The sequence below is a fragment of the Nannospalax galili genome, unplaced genomic scaffold (genome assembly GCF_000622305.1).
Source record: "Nannospalax galili isolate Female #2095 unplaced genomic scaffold, S.galili_v1.0 scaffold406, whole genome shotgun sequence".
In the NCBI taxonomy this organism is placed as follows: Eukaryota; Metazoa; Chordata; class Mammalia; order Rodentia; family Spalacidae; genus Nannospalax; species Nannospalax galili.
This window is the reverse complement of record NW_008357033.1, coordinates 7,883,482-7,903,998: the sequence shown is the minus strand read 5'-3', so window position 1 is coordinate 7,903,998 and position 20,517 is coordinate 7,883,482. Positions and strand designations below refer to the sequence as shown.

Here is a 20,517-nt window from a genome sequence, read left to right as displayed (position 1 = left end):
CAAAGCTCTGCATGTTGCAGTTTAATAGAAAAGTGTTACTCTTCAAGTCACTCTGCACAATGACGGTAGGGCCAGGAGCCAAGCCTACATCTCCTGACTCCCTGTGACCTGCTGAGGTTACAATTGGTATCGTCACACCAGGGACCCTTCCAGGTAGTGTGGAGAGGGGAAGAGGGTGCAGAGCTGCAGTGTTCTGAAGGTCCAGAAAGACTCAGGGGGTCCAGAGACACCCAGGATGTCTGTGTGTTGTGCACCAAAGCCAGGCTCACAGACAGGAAGGGCATGTTGCTGGCATGAGGATGCTGAGGGTGTCCTACCTAGAGGCCGCAGTTATTTGCGATTTGGGCTTCAGTCTCCCTTGCTCCTTTCTCTGGCATTATGCAAAGTTTATCTCTATCGTCTGTAGCTGCTGCTTAGTGCCCAGTCTGGGTTGGCAGCACTTGGTAGACACCCAGGCCCCACCAGACCCACAGTTAGATTGTAAGGTGCTGTGATCCTCACAACCCCTGGGCACTAGCTGAAACTCAGTTCCAGCCTGCACATCAAACATCTGGTCCCTGTGCATCGGTAGCACACGCTGCCCTGCAGATACCAGTGGAGACGCTAATGCAGTTCCCAGCCTTGGGACAGCAGGAGAGTGACATCTCCTCATCTGGTCAGCTTTAAACTAAGTTCCACATGCACCATTTAGGAACTTTCTTCAAGAGAGATTTCCCAGTCTAACAAAGGCTGTTTGTGAGGTTGGGCAGTTGTGTGTGCCAAGCATGACTGAGGAGGTGTTTGAGGACTGGTTTGGGCATACAGGAGGTCCAGGAACTTGGGGGAACTGGGCTCTTCTAACAGGAAGGTAGACCATGGCTCATGGAAAGGTCAGGGAGGGCCTACAGGAGACAAGAACTGACTGGACAAAGGCATACCGTTTTATCTTTTGACATTGTACTGAACTTTCCTGAACCAAAGTGAGATGGAGGAACATGAAGGTGGAATGATGAGCCAGCTCTTCTTGCTGCCCAGCATGGGAGCTCGCTAGTCACAGCCACAGCCACTGTCATAGTGTCTCAACCAGTCTGACTTGTAGAAGTGGGGAATAGAAGGCGGCTCCCCAAGAAGGGAACCAAAGCCCATCCAGGGCTCGCTCAGGGTCTTCAGCAGAGTAGAGGTGACATCAGGAATAGAAAGAGGTCAGGTCCCCCGATACTTCACACACCAAGTTCCAAGGCAGTATATGGACCCAGAGCTCCCTCCCAGAGTTCCATGGTTTTTAGGCAGCTCCCCTGACTCTCCATCCCGTCTGTGGAAGTGAGGCCTACCACTGGACTGTGGGAAACTGAGCCTCTGTGTTGATTTTCTCCGATGTTTGTGGGGGGCTGTGGGAGGAGGGCTGAGCTCTCCTGGCTTCCTTTGCCGTCACCTGCTGTTGCCATCCTGGCAAGCTACAGGGGAGTGCTTCCCACAGATATGGTGGTTGGAATAGGAGGACCCCAGGTTTCTCAAAGCACCCTGCTTTTACAGCTGGGGAAACTGAGGCAGAGAAATGTAAAGAGCATTCCTGACTCTTCCTGGGATGTAATGATTAACCATGAGGCTCCCTGGAGGAAGTCCCTGGTCCCAGAATAGACAAGCTTTAAACCAGCTGGTTTGTCTGGGATATGGGGAAGAGGCACAGGACTGGGTGGCCCTAGGGACAGCCTTGGACAGAGGCAGGCAGTCGCCTGATGTCAACACTCACAGCCTGGGTCTTGCCAACGCCACGCGCAGGCCCTTGTGCCCCCACCCCGTGCTCATGGGAGGAGCCCTGTTCCCAGAAGCCTGTCCCTGGACGCTGCCGTCAGCCTCCCAGTTCATTTCCTGGTTAAACAAATATCTGTATTAAATGGCCCAGTTGGGACCCACCCAGAAGCAGCTTCAGAGGAGAACCTCGGGCCACCAAGCCTGGCAGGCCTCCCCATCAGCCGTCTCCAGCGAAGACACATCCATCATCATGGAGTCACTGAAGCAGGGTAGCCTGAGTGTCCCACCCTGAGTCTGCCTGTCTGGCAGGAGGGACGTGCAGAGCCGCCTGTGTTGGGGCCTTACCAGACATCTGTCCCCGACAGCTCTGAGATCATAACAATGCTAATGATGATAACTTCAAAAGTCTGGACAGAGTGTAACCTCTCACATCCATCATCATGTCCTTGTAGTAGGGGGATGCACACCCATTTTTCAGATGAGGCAACCACGGCTTGTGATGGGATGGTCCATGCTCACACAGCCACTCATAGCCTTGGGGGAGAGTCTGGCACTGTCCTATTCACAGCTTTGTGGCTGCTGCTCTGAGGGTCAGGGATTAGAAGGAACCAAGTCCAAGGGGACCAACTGGGTACTACACAGGGATACCTGCTACCTACAGTGAGCACAGACAGACACAGTCCATTGAGTGCAGTGGTCTTTAGCTTACAGTGGGCTGACCTAGGATTTTAAAATTTTTATGACGGGCTTCTGGAGTAGCAAATGCATTTTGTTTGGTTTGGTTTGGTTTTGAGATAGGGCCTTGCTACATTGTGCAGGCTGGCCCCAAACTCCTAGGTTCAAGTAATCCTCCTGCCTTATCCTTCCCTTGAGGGCCAAGATTACAGATGCTCACCACCACACCTAGATTAAGTACATTCTGACTTGCAGTGTTTTGAACTTAAGGTGGGTTTATTAGACACGACCTCAGCTTGAGTTAGGGAATGCCTGTACCTAGCTGTGCCACCTCTCTGCCAGTGTTTGGGTGCTGGGGCTGGACCTAGGATAGACTCTTGGCTCTGTAAAAGGGTAGGGTTCATTCATGTCTTGGTTCCCACATCTATAAAGTAGAGGTGGCTGCAGTCCCTAGATTCAGGGAACTAACATGTATAGACGGTAGAGCCATGCTCAGCAGCTCCTAAGCATTCCTACCTGACCTGTTGTATCATTAAGTAGATATCATTATCTCCTCTGACAGAGGAGGCTCAGAGAAGGGAAAAACGCCCCAGGGCACAAGACAGGAAGGGACAGAGCCTAGGATTTAAAACCAGATTTTTCGAACATTGCGTAACAGGTGAGTTACTGGCCCCTGAGGGGCTGAGGCCTGCTGCTCTCCTCATCTCTGACTCCTCCCTACAAAATAGCTCTGTATGTGGAAGCTTTGCCACAGGTCCCCTAGAACCCCTAGGCTGCTGAGGCCTGGACTGGCCGGATGCATCTTCCCTTACAAGGAACATGCCAGGATCCCTACACTGTGAGCCCTACACTGGCCCTGCAGATGCAGGAGCCAGACATGAGTCACTCTGGTTCCCATGGGAGGGAGGGGACAAATGAGGACCAGAGGCTTCCCCAGCCTCTGGACTTACTCTCTTGCCAGAACACCCCAGTTGAAGGCTAGACAGACTGACCTGGGCCAGCCTCTGCCCTGGTAGGATGGTCTAGGGACTTAAACTTTGGGGATGGACCAGCTGAGGAAGGACTTTGCTTATTTGGCACCTATATTGTATGCCGGACACTGTCTGATTTTATCAGTATAGGATGTCTGCCTGGCAGTGTCTGAAGATATTTTGGGTGTCACTGGTGGTCAGGCTGCTGCAGTCATCCCCTCGGAAGCAGCTGTGCCTTCCATTGATTATTACAGAACATGTAGGAAGGCTCCATGACTAAAAGCAATCTGTGACCCAGGGCAGAGAATGATTTCCCATGTTTTCCAGGTCAGGAGCTGTTGGTTCATGTTGTCAACTTGACAGGATCTAGAACCACCTAAGAGAGAAGCCTCTGGGCATGTCTGTGGGGAGTTTCTAGACTTGGCTACTTGGGGTGAGCAGCACCATTCTATGCTCTGGGATCCTAGACTGAATAAAAAGGAGAAAGTGAACTGAGTGCTAACATTCACCTCCCTGTGCTTCCTGGCTGCAGACACAATGTGACCAGCCGCCTCCCATTCCTGCCATGCCTTTCCCACCATGGTGGACTGTATTCCCTCAAACTGAGATCCAACATAAACCCTTCTTCCTTAAGCTGCTTTTGTCAGGTATTTTGTCACAGCAAGGAAAGTAGCTAATACACGTGCTCAGGGATAGCCATACTGAGGCTATGACCACATATCAGGGCCCTAAGAGAGTCAGAAAGTGAATTGAGAAGATCTGGGGAAAGGCACTGTGAGAAAAGGGAACAGCATGTGCAGAAACCTGCGTCAGGAGTGCATCATCACAAGGGCAGGGTGTGGAGATGAGTTGGTTTTTCCCTGTATTCGAAAGACCTGGGTAAAAAGACTGAGGTGTACACAATGCCTATTGTATCCTCACAATATGTGTGTGGTAGATAACTACACTTGTTGCACCCATTTTACAGAGAAGGGAATTAAGGCACAGAGAAATGGAATGTTCTGTTCAATGAGTGAGAGGCAGAGACAGAAGGCAGCTGAGCTCTGACTCCACATGTTAACTACACACTGTGTCTGAACTAGGCAGACATCCAATCACTCACATGTTCACCCAACGAGGGATTCCTCAAGGTCAGAAAGACATAGCTATAGCTTGGCACCAAAGGGCACAGAGCTTGCTCTGTCTGCACACCTGCATGGGGGAAACTGAGACTTGCCCTCAGAAAGAGATTTGCACAGGATTGTACCGGGAAGTGGTGGAACTTCCATTGGAAGCCAGTGTCCTGGCTGAGTGACCCCTGCCCCTCCACAGCCACCTGTCTCCAACCACACCTGCTGCTCTGCTCCCTGTACCCACTCTCTTCTTCATCTTTGAGCCTACTTCTGGACCCATCATTAGCCATGTCTGGTGTGTGGTAGGTTTGCTGGTGGTAAAAAGCCCAGGTGTCTGGCTCCACCCATCCCTCCTGTTGGTGGGCAGTCAGTGTATTCCCACATCTTTGAAGCTGGGTCCTTAGCTGGTTAAACAGCATCCATGATGAGGCCAGCCTCAGACCCAGAAGAATGAGCATCCACCATCTATTCTTCACTGGCTTGCTCATTCATTCTTTCACACAGAGGAGCTCCCATATGCCAGCACTGGTCACTCAGAGGTGGGCTTCACGTTCCTGTCCTCCAGGGGAGACATAGCCATTTTGCACCAATGACAGATGCAAGGGGAGGTGTTCAGGAAACACCTTCTGTAGAGTGGGTAGATGAAAAGAGGCTTTTTGGTGCCTGGCTACCATGGCTGAATCTTAAGCCTGGCTAGGAGCTGGGCAGGCAGAGGAAAGAGTACTGGTGGAACAGCATGTGCAAAAGCAAGCAGAAGAGGATTCCTTAGTATAGAGACCATAGGTTGTCAGGCTTGGTGGGACCGCAGCTGGAAGCCAAGCTCACTCCATGACAAGAGGTGTTTATTGAGCACTGACTGTGTATTGGGCACCATACTGGACATCACTCAGCAAACTTTTGAGTTAAATGCTCTTCATACCCACATGTACAGATGAGAAAACAGAGGTTCAAAGAGGGTAAGTCACGTACTGAAGGTCACACAGGTCGTGAGGAATGCTCAGACCCACCTCAGACTCTGGGAACACTCAGGAGTATCCCTTCAGCTGTCTCCCCTTTTGATCACTGTTTCTTTCACAGGTAGAGGGACAATCCAGAGCCCTTGTCATCGCACAGGAGCTGCTGTCTTCTGAGAAAGTGTGAGTGCCCCAGCAGCTGCCCATGGCCTTGAACCTTGTAAGCCTTGCCCCTCCCAGCTTGTCATGAAAGAGTTAATGCAGCCTCGATCCTCTTTCCCTCTGCAGATATGTGCAGATGCTGCAGCACTTAAGCCTGGTAAGTTCTCATTTGAATCGTCTCTAACTAACTGCCCTTTTCAGGGATGGACTCTGTGAGGCAGAGATTAGGGAGCAGTAACAGGTGTAGGAGCTCAGGCACTGGGCCAGGCTTTTCAGGGAAGCTTGCTCTGCTAATGGATGTGCAGGGTGGGAGTGCTAGCGGAGGGCACTGGGAGAGTGTTTGTAGACAGAGGGGCTATCCAGAGCAGTTTGTGTGTGCATGTTTTTGTGGTACTGGGGATGGATCCCAGGACTTCCAGCATGCCCCAACCCCATACATGCATCTTACATTTGGGTCCTTATGTCAGTGGTGACATGTCCACAGGATGACACCAATTGAGAGAATCAAAGGGCTTTCTCAGTCACCCCCGCATTGGGGACAGTAGCACCTGGCCTGGTGGTAAAGGGATCCTTTGGACATGGGGCAGAAAGGTAGCCTGACATGGGGACAGTCTGGTTCTCACTTTCTGCCAGACTCATGCCTCACAAGATTCTTTTTGGATCTTTTTGAGCTCTTGCTGTATGAAAGTTGGGTATGGTGACACATGCCTTTGATCCCAGCACTCAGAAGGCTGAGATAGGAGGATTATGAATCCAAGCCAGCCTAGGTAGGGCTACACAGGGAGACCCTATTTCAAAGACTGAGAAAGAACTGGATCATGGTCCCCATCCTCTGAGCTACCTGAGAACTTCACAGTCCCACTGGGATTCAACACTGGGTTCTCATTGCCTGGAATGCTCCTTTCTACATCTCAAAGACTGTCAGAGCCACCAGTGACCGGAACAATCACAGTGCATAAGTTGGTTTCGGGAATTGTGCCACCAAGTGCATTTGTCACACTGGAGCCTGTGCAGACAGAGGTGATAGAAACCCCCCACACATGGCTCCAAGCCAGGGAAGCTAGGCTTAAAGGAGACTGTAGACTTCAGGGTACTCCCCAGCCCCCCAACCCCGGGTCCATCCTCCTTGCTATTGTTGGCAAGTACCCCCCCACTGTCAGAGCTCTCTGTCATGCTGGAAAGGCCCCTGGGGTCATGGTGCTGTGGGGAGGGGAGTGGGCTCTGACTTCCAGCCTCAGGACTTGGCCAATGTCATCCTCGGGGTCTAGAGCATTTCTTTTTCTTTTTGCTGTTTTGTTTTGTTTTGTTTAAGAAAGAGCCTCCCTGTAGCCCCAGTCCTGCCCATCCATCAATCTCCTACCCAGCTACACAGCCTTGACCCCGTCATCTCCACAGCACCAAATAACACATTGGTGCAGCCATTCACCACTGTTCACCCACTACTCAGTTGTCTACATATCCACTTAGCCATTGACCTACCACCCATCCCTCTACCTCTGTGTCCATGCATCTTCCCATCCATCTATCTATTCACTCATCCATCCATCCATCCATCTACCATCCACCCACCCACCCATCTATCCACCCACCTATCCATCCACCTATCTATCTACCCATTCACCCATCTACCTCTATGTCTGTGCATCCTTCCACACATCTATCCTCCCATCCATCCACCTATCCATCCACTCATCCACCCATCCATCCACACATTCACCCACCTATCTATCCATCTACCCATCCACCTGTTCACCTGTCCATCTACCCATCCACCCATCTACCCATCCATCCATTCATCCAGCTATTGATCTACCACCCCGTGTCTCCACCTGTACGCCCATGCATCCACCTGCCCACCCATCCATCTATACATTGATCTACCTGGTCACCCACTCCTCCTTCCCTTTATCCATCAATCCATACACCCCCCCTTCCCCCATCTATCCATCAATCCATCCATCCACCCATGCATTCATTCATCTAAAAACCCCTCCCCTTTTCTCTCTCTCCCTCTCGCTCTCACTTTCTATCTCTCACCCATCTACTCTGAAATAGTACAGATTGCTTGGGTGCCATTGTTACTGAAACAGGCCTTGTACCCCCAAAGATGAAAAAGGCTTCAAATCTACCCTTGAGTAGGTCTTTGTGTGTGTGTGTGTGTGTGTGTGTGTGTGTTGTTGTTGTTGTTGTTGTTGTGTATGTATGTGGATATGTTTGCATGTGTGGGGGCACTTGCTTATGCATGTGTATGTATGTGTATAGACCTGAAGTTGACATTAGGTGTCTTCCTCAGTTACCTTCCACCTTTTATTTATTGCGCGCTCTCTCACTGAACCTGAAGGTTGCCAATTCCAGTCAGGCCAGCTAGCCAGTTTGCACTAGGGACCCCTTGTCTCTGCCTCCTAAGTGCTGGAATTGCAGGTGGCTGCCATGCCTGTCTGACTTTTATGTGGTTTCCAGGCATCCGAACACTTGTCCTCATGCTTGTGCCACAAGTACTTTACCAGCTGAGCCATCTTCCCAGACCTGTAGGTCTCATTTTGTGGAGAGGATGGAGGTGGGGAAATAGCATAGTTATGTCACCCGGTGTAAAAGAGAATTCAAACAATTGTAGGTTTTGTTGTTTTTTTTTTTTACATTTTATGTGTATGCATGTATTGCCTGCATGTAGGTAAGTGCACCCATGTCATGTAATGCCCTCGGAGGACAGAAGAGGCTGTCGGATACCGTGGAACTGAAGTTACGGACATTTGTTAGCTGCCATGTGGGTGCTGGGATTCGAACCCGGTCTTCTGTAAGAACAACCAATGTTCTTAACCACTGAGCCATCTCTCCAGCCCCACAACTGTAGTTTTGTGCAGAATGTATGGGGGCTTGTGGAAGGAATCCAGAAGGTTTGTAGGAGAGGCACCACTGAGTTGGACTTGGAGGGAGGCATTTCACCAGGTGCAGAAGGCAGAGTGGCTGGCTTAGGTAGATGCACACACCCTGAAGGTTCATGATGTGGGGGTGAAGGTATATCATCTGTGTGGTTAGACATGGATGTTTCAGAGAAGCAGGTAGGAAGTCTAACCAGGGATTGAATGAAGGCCCCTAAACCAAGGTGAGCAGGTTGTAAAGCTCCCACGATGCCAAGCTAAGGGCTGTGCTCTTCCTTGAATATGGGAGTTGACTTATTGAAGAGTGCTGGTCTTTGGTCACCTTCGTTTCTGTTTTCTGATCTACAACAAATTCCTTCCTAGGGGAAGCTAAAAATTCCCCCCAAGGCCCCTCCTTTGGACAAAAGCTTTTCAAGGCCACTTCAAAAGCCAGTCTGCCAGTGGGAAGAAAACAGGGAAGTAGGTGCCACCAGGTACCCTGGGAGAAGTCCCACAGCCCAGAAAGGCTTGTCCCGCAACCTCTTGGCACTGCTTCCTACTGTTCCCTTGCACTCCAGTCTTTTGCCTTGGCCTTCTGACTGTCCTGAAAGTGCTGTGGGGCACTCATGGGTGACAGCCTCCATGATCATCTGCACTTGCGTTGGCTCACAGGTGCCATCTACTCCATCACCAGTGTCTTTTCTTCATTCTTTTCTCAGCCCAGGGCTCACCAGAGAACAAGTATGTCCAGCACTCAGTGATGTGGAGTAGTGTGTGACTGTGCCCACAAACCCTCAGTGGAGTTCCATGTCATCTCATCAGGCCCTCGGTGATGTCCCGTGTCCTCTCTCCCACAGGCCCTCGGTGATGTCCCGTGTCCTCTCTCCCACAGGCCCTCGGTGATGTCCCATGTCATCTCCCTGACAGGCCCTCAGTGATGTCCCGTGTCATCTCTCCCACAGGCCCTCAGTGATGCCCTGTGTCATCTCTCCCACAGGCCCTCAGTGATGTCCCATGTTATCCCCCCCCACAACCCCCCCAGAGAAGTCCCATGTCATCTGCTCCACAGGCCCTCAGTGGTGTCTCATGTCACCCCCCCACACACCTTCAGTGAAGTCTCATGTCATTTCCCACATACCCCCTCAGTTCCAGTGAGAGAATTGGTCTCCCCTTTGTAACACTGTGGCTTAACCCAGAAGGTTCAAAGACCAGGGGTTACTTGATGGCTGGGGACTGAAGCCTGTTCATTTGTCTTCCTTCACACATCTGGTGACAGATACTAGCCATTTGGGAGCTCAGCTGGGCCTATGACCAGTAAACTTAACTATGGCCTCTCCCGATGGTTTCCAAATGGGCAAGTCTCAGCTTCCGCCCAGCCGGTAGCTGAGTGCCAAGAGTGATTATCCCAAGAGAGAGCCAGGAGGAAGTGCGTGGCATTTTTATGATCCAGGGTTGGAAGTCACGTAGCACCACTTCCACCATAGTCTGTTAATGGAGACAGTTAAAGAGGTCCACCCAAGTTCAAGGGTGAGGGACGTAATCTCTGCCGCTCAGTGGGAGGATTATCAAGCTTATATTGCATAAATATCCTGTGAGGTAGGAGATGTTGTGATCATTTCTAGAAAACACCACACACTACAGAAGCCTTTTTAATGATTCTGTGTCACTTAGGAATTGTTTTTGGACTTTTAGTAACAGCACCTCAAATGTGAAAACTTAAATAACTCAGAAGTTATTTTCACATGAAGTAAATCCAGAAGTAGGAGATCCAGGTCAAACTCAGAAGCTCCCCAAAGTCTCAGAAACTACATCCATTTCCAGGGTTCCTCATGAACACAGATAGCTGCTATGGCTCTAACCTTCACATCTGTATCTCAAGCAGAAAGGAAGAGGAAGGAGGAAAAGCAAACGTTTATGCCTCCCAGCTGGAGTTGGTTCCTTTGAAAATGCCTGCCTAAAAGTTTTGCTGGACAGCCTCTTCCATTTCACTGGTCACTCCTAGCTTCAGGGGAAGCCAGGGCAACTGCGAGTCAGCAGTGAAAGCCAAATGCAATTCGGTAGCTTTGCTTCTTTGTGTTCATTCAGAGTCCCAGGTGGAAAGGGCAACAAATACCCCAGAACAGCTCTGATGGAGCCTCAGGGAAGCATAGGACGGAGGACTCATGGGTCCTCCCCACATAACCCCTCACCAAGCACTGTCCCCTCTGACAGGCGGTGGGAAGCACAGTGAAGAATCTGGGACCCTCCAGGACAGGGTGGACCTCTCAGAGTGAATCTCCAGAGTGCCTAGGGCAAAGGCAGCGTCTGCAGGACTCAGAGGCAGCAACATTTACGAGTTCATTTATCTGAGTGGTGGTGCTGTCTATCCTACCTGTCCCTCATCTGCTCATCCAGCCAGCTCCTCCTCCTCAGCTAGTCAGTGTTGAAGGTGCCAGGTACAGCGGGGTTAGCATCTGATAAGCACCTACTGTATGCTGGCCCTTCGTACACATCTCACTTGATTATCTATGGCATATGCTTAAGAGGTAGTAGGGCACAGGCCTAAGTACCAAGTCTTAGAGAAGGTAAGTGACTGCCCCAAGTCACATAGGCAGGATAAAGTAGTGGCAGTGCTTTCTGACTCCAGAGCCCAAAACAGGAGGAAACAAAGAGATGTGTAGTTGTCCAGCTGGGTGACCAGAGCTCTGGGAGGAACGGTAGTGGCTGTGACCTGGAGGAGTGATGTCAGGGAAGGATTTCTGAGGCGATAGGCTTTACCAGGTAGAAAGTGGGAACAGGCCTTGTAGAGGGGGTAGCTCCTGAGGGGAGGGCTTAGGGGCATGGGTCATTCAGGAAGTTGTTTTGTGCCATGTGCCAGTTCTTTCAAAGGGACTCAGAGTTCTGAGGGCTCAGATGGGCAAATATAGGGAAGGGAGCTAGCAAAGGATGCCCTGGGAGGGCTGGATGCAGTGGAGAATTCTGAGGACTAAGGTTAACCCAGACCACATCCTCTGCTGGGAATTTCTCTGGGGATAGGGACTGTGACTGTCTCCTGCTTATCTTGCTCCCGACTCTTGGAACATAATTTCTTTACTGTTTTTGTTGTTATTGTTTTGAGACAGGATCACTCTGTAGCCCAAGCTGGCCTTGAACTCACAATCCTCCTGCCTTGGCCTAGAATTATAGGCATGCTCCACTGCAGATGGCCAGGAAATAAAATATTTTATTTATTATTTTTATTTTATGTGTATGAGTGTATTTCCTGCATGTATGTAAGTGTACCCATGTCCTGTAATGCCCGTGGAGGTCAGAAGAGGGTGTCAGATCCCCTGGAACTGTAGTCATGGATGGTTGTCAGCCGCCATATGGGTGCTGGGATCCATACTCAGCCAATGCTGTTCACCACTGAGCCATCTCTCCAGCTCCAGAAAACTTTTTAACTGAGCAGGAAGGACCCTCCTTATAGCTTCCCTGTAATTAAGTATGAGAGAGAGAGAGAGAGAGAGAGAGAGAGAGAGAGAGAGAGAGAGGAGAGAACCTCCATTATCCCGGAAGATTCCTGTCCCTGCCAACATCAGTGGTCACCAGGGCTCATGCATTAGTGCTCCTGTTGCTCTCTCACCAGGAGAACTGTGTTAGAGTTGTGTCTTTCCCACTCTGTGTGTGACACCCCACACCCTGTTGGTTGGCATGTCGGTATTGCCATCTTTTTACTCACGGTAACTGTGTAGTAGTTTCTCTTTGGAGCTTTAATTTGCATTTCCATGATGATTAATAAAATTAAATATATTTCCTTACATGTATTAGTTACTTGGAAACCCCATTTTGAAAAGTGATTCTGACTTATATTTAATGGGGGGCTGTCTTTTTCTTCCTGGCCCATAGGAGTTCTTTTAGTGGTTGTGAGGCCTTTCTCTGTTATGGGGACTGTGAATACTTGCCCATCCCTATTCACCTTTAAAAACAGCTAAAAAAAAAACCACCCAGCTTTATTGAGATATAAATCTCATCTGTTAGATGATATTCAATCATCTAAGTGGTTCTTAGTCTCTTCGGAGTTATGCGGTTGTCACCTCAATTGATGTTAGAACTTCTTTTTTGTTTGTTATTATTTTTTTTAATACAGGGTCTCCCTGTAGTCCCAGCTGGCTGGAACTCAGTATATACACCAGGCTAGGCTCTTTTCACAGAGATTTGCCTGTCTCTTCTTTTCAAGTGCTGGGATTAAAGGCATGCACCAACATGTGAGGCTAATGTTAGAACTTATCACCCCCAAAAGAAGCACCCAATCCTGAGTTTTCACTGCCTACCCATCTTCTACCCCTTTGGCCATAGGCAGCCTCCTATCTAATTTGTATTTCTATAAACATATAGAAATTTGTATTTCTATAAACATTTGTATTTCTGAACATTTCATTCAAATGGAATTAATTTGTGGTCTTGTAGTCGGCTTCTTGCCCCAACATGCGTTATTAAGGTTCACTCATTTTTGCATGTATCCCTGGTTTCAGAGGATCTGATGTCCTCTTCTGACCTCTGTGGACTCTGCCCACACATACATACATGCAGGCAAAATACTCATTAAAAAATAAATCAATAAATAAATAAATAGATATGAATGAGATAAAGAATAAAGTAGGGGCTAGAGAAAAGGCTCGTTGGTTAAGAGAACTAGCTGTTCTTACAGAGAACCTGGGTTCGATTCCCAGCACCCACATGGCAGCTAACAACCATCCGAAACTCCAGTTTCAGGGGATCTAATTCCTACCTCTGACCTCTGTGGGCTTTGCACAACACAGGTGCACTTACATACATTCAGGCATTACACTCATACACACACACACAAAATTTTAAAAAGAATAAAGTATTTAAAAATAAATTTAACAAAAGAGGCTCAAAACCTGAACTCTGAAAACACAGAATACCATTGAAAGAAGTGAACAAGGACCTAGGTGAATGGAGAGACGGCCCATGCTTGTGACTAACCCACCAAGTCAGCTCTCCCCCAGGTGACACATAAGTTTGTCTCAGCCCCATCAACATCCCAGTTGCTATTTTACTAGTAGAAAATGCTGAGCCAATCCTAAAACTTTCATGGAAACACAGGGACTGAGGTCAGCTAAAACAGCGTCAGTGCAGAAAAGTTTCAAGAATAGTGTGCTGCACACTCCAACCAAATTCATTTTGCCCTTACAGATCCCTCAATGTGAAGCATAATGCTTCATATTTTCCTGTATGGCTAGTACTTCTGGTTGCCAGTTTAGAAGGGTGACCTGCCCCACAGAGGATCATCTTCAAGGTTCCATCCTACCACCCAGTGATGGGCTAGGCCAAGAGAAATCGTGTCCTGACACAGCTCACAGCCTGCCCAGACATTGTGACGGAGGCAGGCCCATGACCAAGGCCAGTATGCAATCAATTAGCCACACAAGATCCCAGAGTCCACATGACTCAGCAGGGATTTCAGTGTTTTACTAGTCACCAGGACATTATAGCCACCAACTACTTAGTGTATGAATAGAGTGCCATAAATCAGTGTATTTTGAGTGTATTTGGAGAAGAGGCCCTAATGGAAGGTCCCCACTTCCACTTCAGGCAAGTCAGTCCCAGGTTCTTGAGATCCCTGTGAGTTCTGAGCCCCAGATGAGCCCCAGAGACAGAGGTAGGCCTCACTCTCAGACCTGTCCACCAGGTGTCCTGGGGTCTCTGAGGCTGGGCAGAGAGCCTGGTCTGGGTGCTGAAGTCCTGTGTGCTAGCCTCCTCCTTGGCCATAGACAAGTCATCTCCATCTGGGCCAGCCATTAAAGGGATGATTAGTCTGGAGAGAGAATGGAGCTGGCACTTTGGGGTCAGGCAGACCTGGGCTCAAGAGTTGCTCTCTTGGGGCCCTTGAGCAAATGGCTTTCTCTCCTGAGGCCCCAATCTGCTGTTGAAAGGACAGAAATAAGACCAACACAGTAGGACTGTACTGAGCCTTAATTAAGAAACTGGGGCTGGGGCTGCGGCTCAGTGGTAGAGGGCTTGCCTCACATGCATGAGGTCCTGCCCCCGCCCCACTCACTCACACAAAGAAATTGAATACGAAGTGTTGTGTGCATGTGGTCAGTAAATGTCAATTGTCATCATTGCCCAGCACCTTCCCTAGCTGGGTGCTAGAGATGCAGATGGAAGACAGAATGAAGAACACTGAAACACAACAGAAGGCATTTGTATTCCCATCTTGTATCAAAGGCAGGTGGAGTCTAGAGATGCAGTGGGTCGTCTAAGGTCACACAGAGGCACCTCCCTCAGGTAGACACAGGCTTGAGTATCTTCTCTAGGCATTGACTTAGCCCTACAAAGTTAGAGCAGGGACTCCCAATTAACTGGAGGAGTAGAGTGGTCCCTGATCTGTTTCTCAAGCATCATGCAGTTCCAGTCCTGTGTGCTGTCTTGCAAGGGGGCATGAACATGCACACTCAAGTGTAGACAGGTGCACATACACACTCATGCATGTATATGCACACAAACACTCATGTACATACAGGTACATTTATTCACACAAGGCATACATGCACTCTCATGAATGCTTATGCACACACATGCACACATACACACTCATGCATACCTGTGGGTGCACATACACACCATGCATATACTCATCCTCATGAGCCCTCACAAGTAAGACCATCTTCAATCTCTCAGTTGTTCTTCGGCCCCAGGGCCTTTGCACATGCTGCCCCTGCTGCTGTCAACACTCTTCATCTTGTCTCAATGTAGGTAATGCCTCCCAGGCAGCCTTTCCTGAGCCAGATCTCCTACCCTGCTTACCTCTGGCCCCATGCTGGTCTGTATCATACCACTCAGAACCCTGCTAAAGGAAAACTCTTTGTGGACAGAACGGCTTTCCTCTATCCTTGGGGCTTACTGCTTGAGCAAGCACTCGGGATGTTGAAGGAATGTTTGCTGAATACACAAGGAGATGATTTCTGGCTCTCCTTCCTCTCTGGAGATGGATGCTGGGACCCTGTGATGACACCCAATGATGGAGGCAGCAGAAACCTTCTTAGGTAGCAGGCATGCCCAAGTCCCATTAAGAATGAATGTTAGTGGATTGTGATTTTGCTCCAGGTTTGGAATAGTCATCTGCTGATAGTCCTGTCTGCTTTTGGCCATCCTGCCTATTGAGACTGAGTGAGTCGGTGAGAATTAATTACAAATTGGAATCTGGTTTACAGAGCAATTAATACTGAAGCTCCCCAGGGGATGCTGTGCATGCAGCTGTCTGTCTACCTTTGCTGTTCTTCCTTCTCTCTCTCCTTTTCTCCTGTTCTCTCTGTCTGTCTCTCTGTCTCTCTGTCTCTCTCTCTCTCTCTCCCCCCCCCCTTTTCGTCCCCACCCAGTGGCACTCCGAGTTCGGGCCTCACAGTGACAGGATCCTGAGCTTGGCTTTCCCTCCACTCACTCTCCTTTCCTGTTAAATAACTATTGTATAGTCCCTACTCGTATGAAACTCCACCCATATTGAAGGCAGTGCTCAGCTTCAGAAACAGCAGAAATAAATCATGTATGGCCCCTGTTCTAAACTTATGCCACAGAAAATACGACAGCTGTAGCATCCCTGGTCTGCAGGGGACACAAGCCCCCAGGGGATGCCTGAAAATGCACAGCATGGGTCCCATAGACCTGCTTGCTCCTGTTTGCACTCCTGCAACAAAGACTAGTGATAATGCAGGACATTTTAACCACGCCCTGCGAGAACAGATCCTCCTTCCTCTCCCTCCTCCCCCACTTTACTGTGACTCTGTGAGTTGATGCCTAAGCATCAACTGTGAGATGAGGGAGGCAATGACATGACCAAGGCTTCTGCTGACTGCTGACTTTAGCTGACAAGACTTTAGGAGACCAGTGGCCTGCTCAGAACTCCTCTTTGGCCTTAGTTTCTATTTTGCTATTCTTGCACTCTGGGGCTATGATACAGCAAAATGAGAGGCACTTGAGTACAATCACTGAGATGCCACAGCTGCAGGTCTGAAAACCAGGGTGGCCACTAAGTGAAAGGCAGGTGATATATTCAGGGGGGAGGGGTGGGCACACCAGCCTCAGTCCCAAGTAGGATGGGGCTACATTTCATCCTGTTGCTCAGAACAGCAGCAAAACCTTAGGAACTCACTCAGGGAGTGAGTCAGGAGTTCAAGGTCACCCTCAGCTACATAGTGAGTTCAATGTCAGCCTGGGGGTACATGAGACCCTATATTAAAAAAAAAAAAGACGCACACACAAAATACTTATGAACTGTTTCACCCTAGAACTTCCTATTTAATCTAGGCCTCAGTTGGCCATGGCTACCTGAAACCACAGATGTTGTGTGTGTGTGTGTGTGTGTGTGTGTGTGTGTGTGTGTGTGAAGTGGGGGGTGCTCTCCCTGATAACTGCATGTCCCAGTTTGCAGAGCAGCTCTGACCTTCAGCATGTACCTCACAGTATCCTCATGCTGGACTTGGCTGTACTCTTATCCTTGGTGGCCAGACAGGGAGGAAACTGAGACTCAGAGGTAAGAGCTTGCCCATGGTACTTCCACTCATCTTCAGGGTCCCAGCAGCATAGGTCCCCGAGGTGGTAGGTCAGGAAGGTGTTCAGGACACAGAGACCCTTGTCAGCTCCACACTTCTGGCTGCATGGTGGCGTCTATGCAGGTACTAGAGGGTGGCTCTCCCATCTTCATGGTGAGTTTTGCTGCCCCAACTCCTTTTTCCTCCCTCTTTCCTCCCTCCTTTGGCCTCTCCCCTTGCTGGCTCTTGATTTTCTTCCCCCCATTTTCCCATCTCCCCCACCCTGTTCCTTTTCTATCTGCTTCTATCTCCTCTACACCCTCCTGCCCTGTACCTCTTCACTGGGAGAAGGCCGGAGGGCTTCCTGGAGGAGGAGCTGGCCCTCCTCTCAGGTGCTTTCTGCTCTCAGCTCTATATAAAGAATATCAGTTCTTAGGCAGTGGGATGACCTGTCTCACCCAGCATTGAGTTTCCCACCAGGGAAGTGGTCAAGACAGGGTGATCAACCCTTCTGCTGTTGTCAGAGCAACTAGACTTTTCTAACCTGGGCTAGACCATGTGACTTAGATCTTGAAGTTTCTCTGTGTGCATTGCTCCACACTTCCCCATGTATTTAAAGCCATAGCCTCAGCACTCAGGAGGCAGAGGCAGGTGGATATCTGTGAGTTTGAGGCCAACCTGATCTACATAGAAGGTTCCAGGGCTGCAGAGAGACCCTATCTTTTCTGGACTGGAGAGGTAGTGCAGTATGTAAGAGCACTTGCTGCTCTTGTAGAGGATCCAGGTTCACTTCCCAGCACCCACGTCAGGGAGCACACAACTGCCTGCAGCTCCAGCTCCAAGGGATTCAACACCTTTCTCTGGCCCCTTGTGTACCCACATACATGTGACATGTATATAGAGAGAGAGAGAGAGAGAGAGAGAGAGAGAGAGAGATCTTTAAAAGTATTTCCCAGTGAGGAATATGTTCCCTCTTTTCCTTTCTTTTCTCTTTCCTTTTCTTCCTTTTGTGAAACAGGGTCTCACTGTGTAGCTGAGGCTGGCTTCAAGCTCAGTTCTCCTGCCTGGGTCTCCCCAGCTCTGGGATTACAAGTTCCCCACCATACCTACCTATGGGCTATGTCTTATTCTTTATCATTTTAGTGTTAATTACATTTAGTTTAATTCAGAAGTAAATTATTCATGATCAAGCTATTTAGTGAACTAGAAATAAGAAGGGAAAGCTTCCTGCTGAGTTCTCCCAGGTGGACAGAGCCCTAGTTTGTGTTTCTTTCCAGTTCTTCCTGTGTCGGGCTGCTGAAATGAGTGAGCTCTGCCCTGGAACCTTTCACAAAGCTGACTGGGGGTGAAGGCTGCCTGTGCCCTCATGACTTCTGTTTCCTACGACTTCAGTCTTAGTCTTTTTTCATTCTTAGTTCTGGTTAACTTATCATGGGCTGTGATTTTTTTTTTTTTTTGAGATAGGGTCTCATGTAGCTCAAACTCTATGTAGCCCAGAAAAAGCACAGCCTAGCTTCAAACGCTCTGTAGCCCAGAATAACCTGTTCTGATGAACTGTGACTTCTTATAATTTATTATTGTGTGTGTGTGTGTGTGTGTGTGTGTGTGTGTGTGTGTGTGAAGGAACACTGGTGCCATGGTACACATGTGGAAGTCAGAGAAAAACTTGTGGGAGTCAGTTTTCTTTTTTTTATCATGTAAGTCTCAAGATTTGAACTCAGGTCATCAGGCTTGGTAGCAAATGTCTTTTATGGCCCTGCTAAGACTTAAAAAAGCTTTTTAGTTAAAACCACATAGCACATGAGCCTCTTCCAAGGTGGAAATTTTCTTCCTTAGGGAAAAAAGTACCAATTGCTTTCTGGTCTTGTAAAAGGATGCCCACCAAGTTACTGTGGTGAGACCCGGCTCCATGTGAGCAAAAGAGACAGCAGCCCAGCGGGTGTGAGCTGGTTTTCCTGCTCCACAGGGGACAGTGTGAGGCCCATGAGGCTAACCTCACCTCCCAAAGCCACCTCTGTGCAGGCCAGATCTTGGAGTCACGGGGCCCTGTCTAGGAGGACCTGGACTGAATCCTGTCAGCCCATGTGTAACAGGACTCTGGGGTTTCAGGATTTCCATGGAGCTGTCCTGAGGGCCCTGGAGGACATGGACCAAGAAAGCAGAGACCTGCTGGCCCAGGAGGAGCTGCGGCAGGGCCTGCGTGAGCTACCAGCCATCCTTGACCTTCACCAGGGCATTCTGGATGACCTGGAACAGAGACTAGGGGACTGGTAAGCAGCCCAGGGTTCTGCACCCCATTTCTGCCACCTGAGGGTGGGAAGGTAGACAAAAATATGGATACAAAATGGTGTCTCCCCCCTCCTCACAATGTGCTGATCCCAAGGCTGAGTTCTCACTGTCTGTCCCCTCCCTGGCAGTGGGGAGGGCCAGCAGCAAGTGGCCGACATCTTCCTGGCTCGTGAGCAGGAGTTCGAGCATCATACTGTGCATATCCTGCAGTTTGACAGGTACCTGGGGCTGCTCGCTGAGAGCTGCCTGCTGTCACCCAGACTGGCCGCTGCCATCCGGGAATTTGAGGTGGGTCCCCAGGTCCTAAGTGATTCTTCTGGGAGGATTCTGTAGGGCTGGGGTGGGCATGGAATCACTTAACAGAGGTAGATGGAGCATATGAGAGGGCTAGGCTAGGAAGCAGAGGGGAGACCCAGCTGGGGGAGAGAAGGAACGCCAGGAAGGTAACCCAGAACAGAACAACACCTGTTGGGTGGGGGCTGGGCCACAGGAAGAGTCTTATGGCCACTGCTCTTGTCCCTCCAAAAAGCATCAGCCTAGCTAGGGCCCAGCTAGAGGATGACCAAAGATATGGTCACAAACTAGATCCTGGGTAGACAAGGGGGAGCTTGTCTCTGTTATTTAGAGCAGGACCTGGGAGAGGTAAGTTATTGACTATGACTGTAGGTCTGAGAGGCTGGTTCAAGAGGGCTTCCTGGTGGAGGACAGCCTGCTTTTGTCGATGGAGAAGCTGGCAGCTACTCAGGATTCAGGGCAAAGGTGGTATCTGTAGGTGCTGTGCACTGTGCCCTGAGTTGGGGGTCTCTGAGGGAGCTTCTCTTCCCCTCTCAAAAGCAGCAGAGTCCACAGGGGGGTGGCCAGAACACAAAGCACCGGCTGCTGCGTGTGGTCCAGCGTCTGTTCCAGTACCAAGTGCTGCTCACAGGTGAGCCATGGGGGTTGGGGGTGGGGAAGCACAAGGGCAGTGACTCAAGCAGGTATGGGAGGATGGCACAGCTCCAGGCCCCCCCAGTGTCCAGCAGACCCACACGGTCTGCACCAGTGTCCCCCCACCCTTGCTTCAGTGACAGCTCCCATCATTAAATGCAGATACCCAGTCTCACTCCTTCTGTGCCTTTCCTGATTCAGCTGACGTCTCATGAAAGCTGTCCTGGTCCACTCATTCCAATGGACATTCTTTGTGGCTTTTCTGCATCCTGCTTCCTGTCTTCCCTGGCTCTGTGATGCTCTCCCACCTCCCTCCCATCACCATCTGC

General features: G+C 49.7%; 1 protein-coding gene across 2 annotated transcripts in view; it reads left to right on the top strand.

Annotated features, from left to right (window-relative positions):
* Positions 1-20,517, top strand: part of Fgd5 (FYVE, RhoGEF and PH domain containing 5) — a 95,251-nt gene that overhangs the window by 53,744 nt on the left and 20,990 nt on the right. The window contains exons 4-8 of one of the 2 annotated variants that reach the window (XM_008854934.3): positions 5,567-5,625; positions 5,731-5,761; positions 19,082-19,242; positions 19,390-19,549; positions 20,099-20,186. In XM_008854934.3, coding sequence (XP_008853156.1) covers positions 5,567-5,625; positions 5,731-5,761; positions 19,082-19,242; positions 19,390-19,549; positions 20,099-20,186 — 499 coding nt within the window. Of the gene's footprint in view, positions 1-5,566; positions 5,626-5,730; positions 5,762-19,081; positions 19,243-19,389; positions 19,550-20,095; positions 20,187-20,517 lie in introns of both variants that reach the window. The other variant, XM_017794809.2, reaches the window with a different exon arrangement.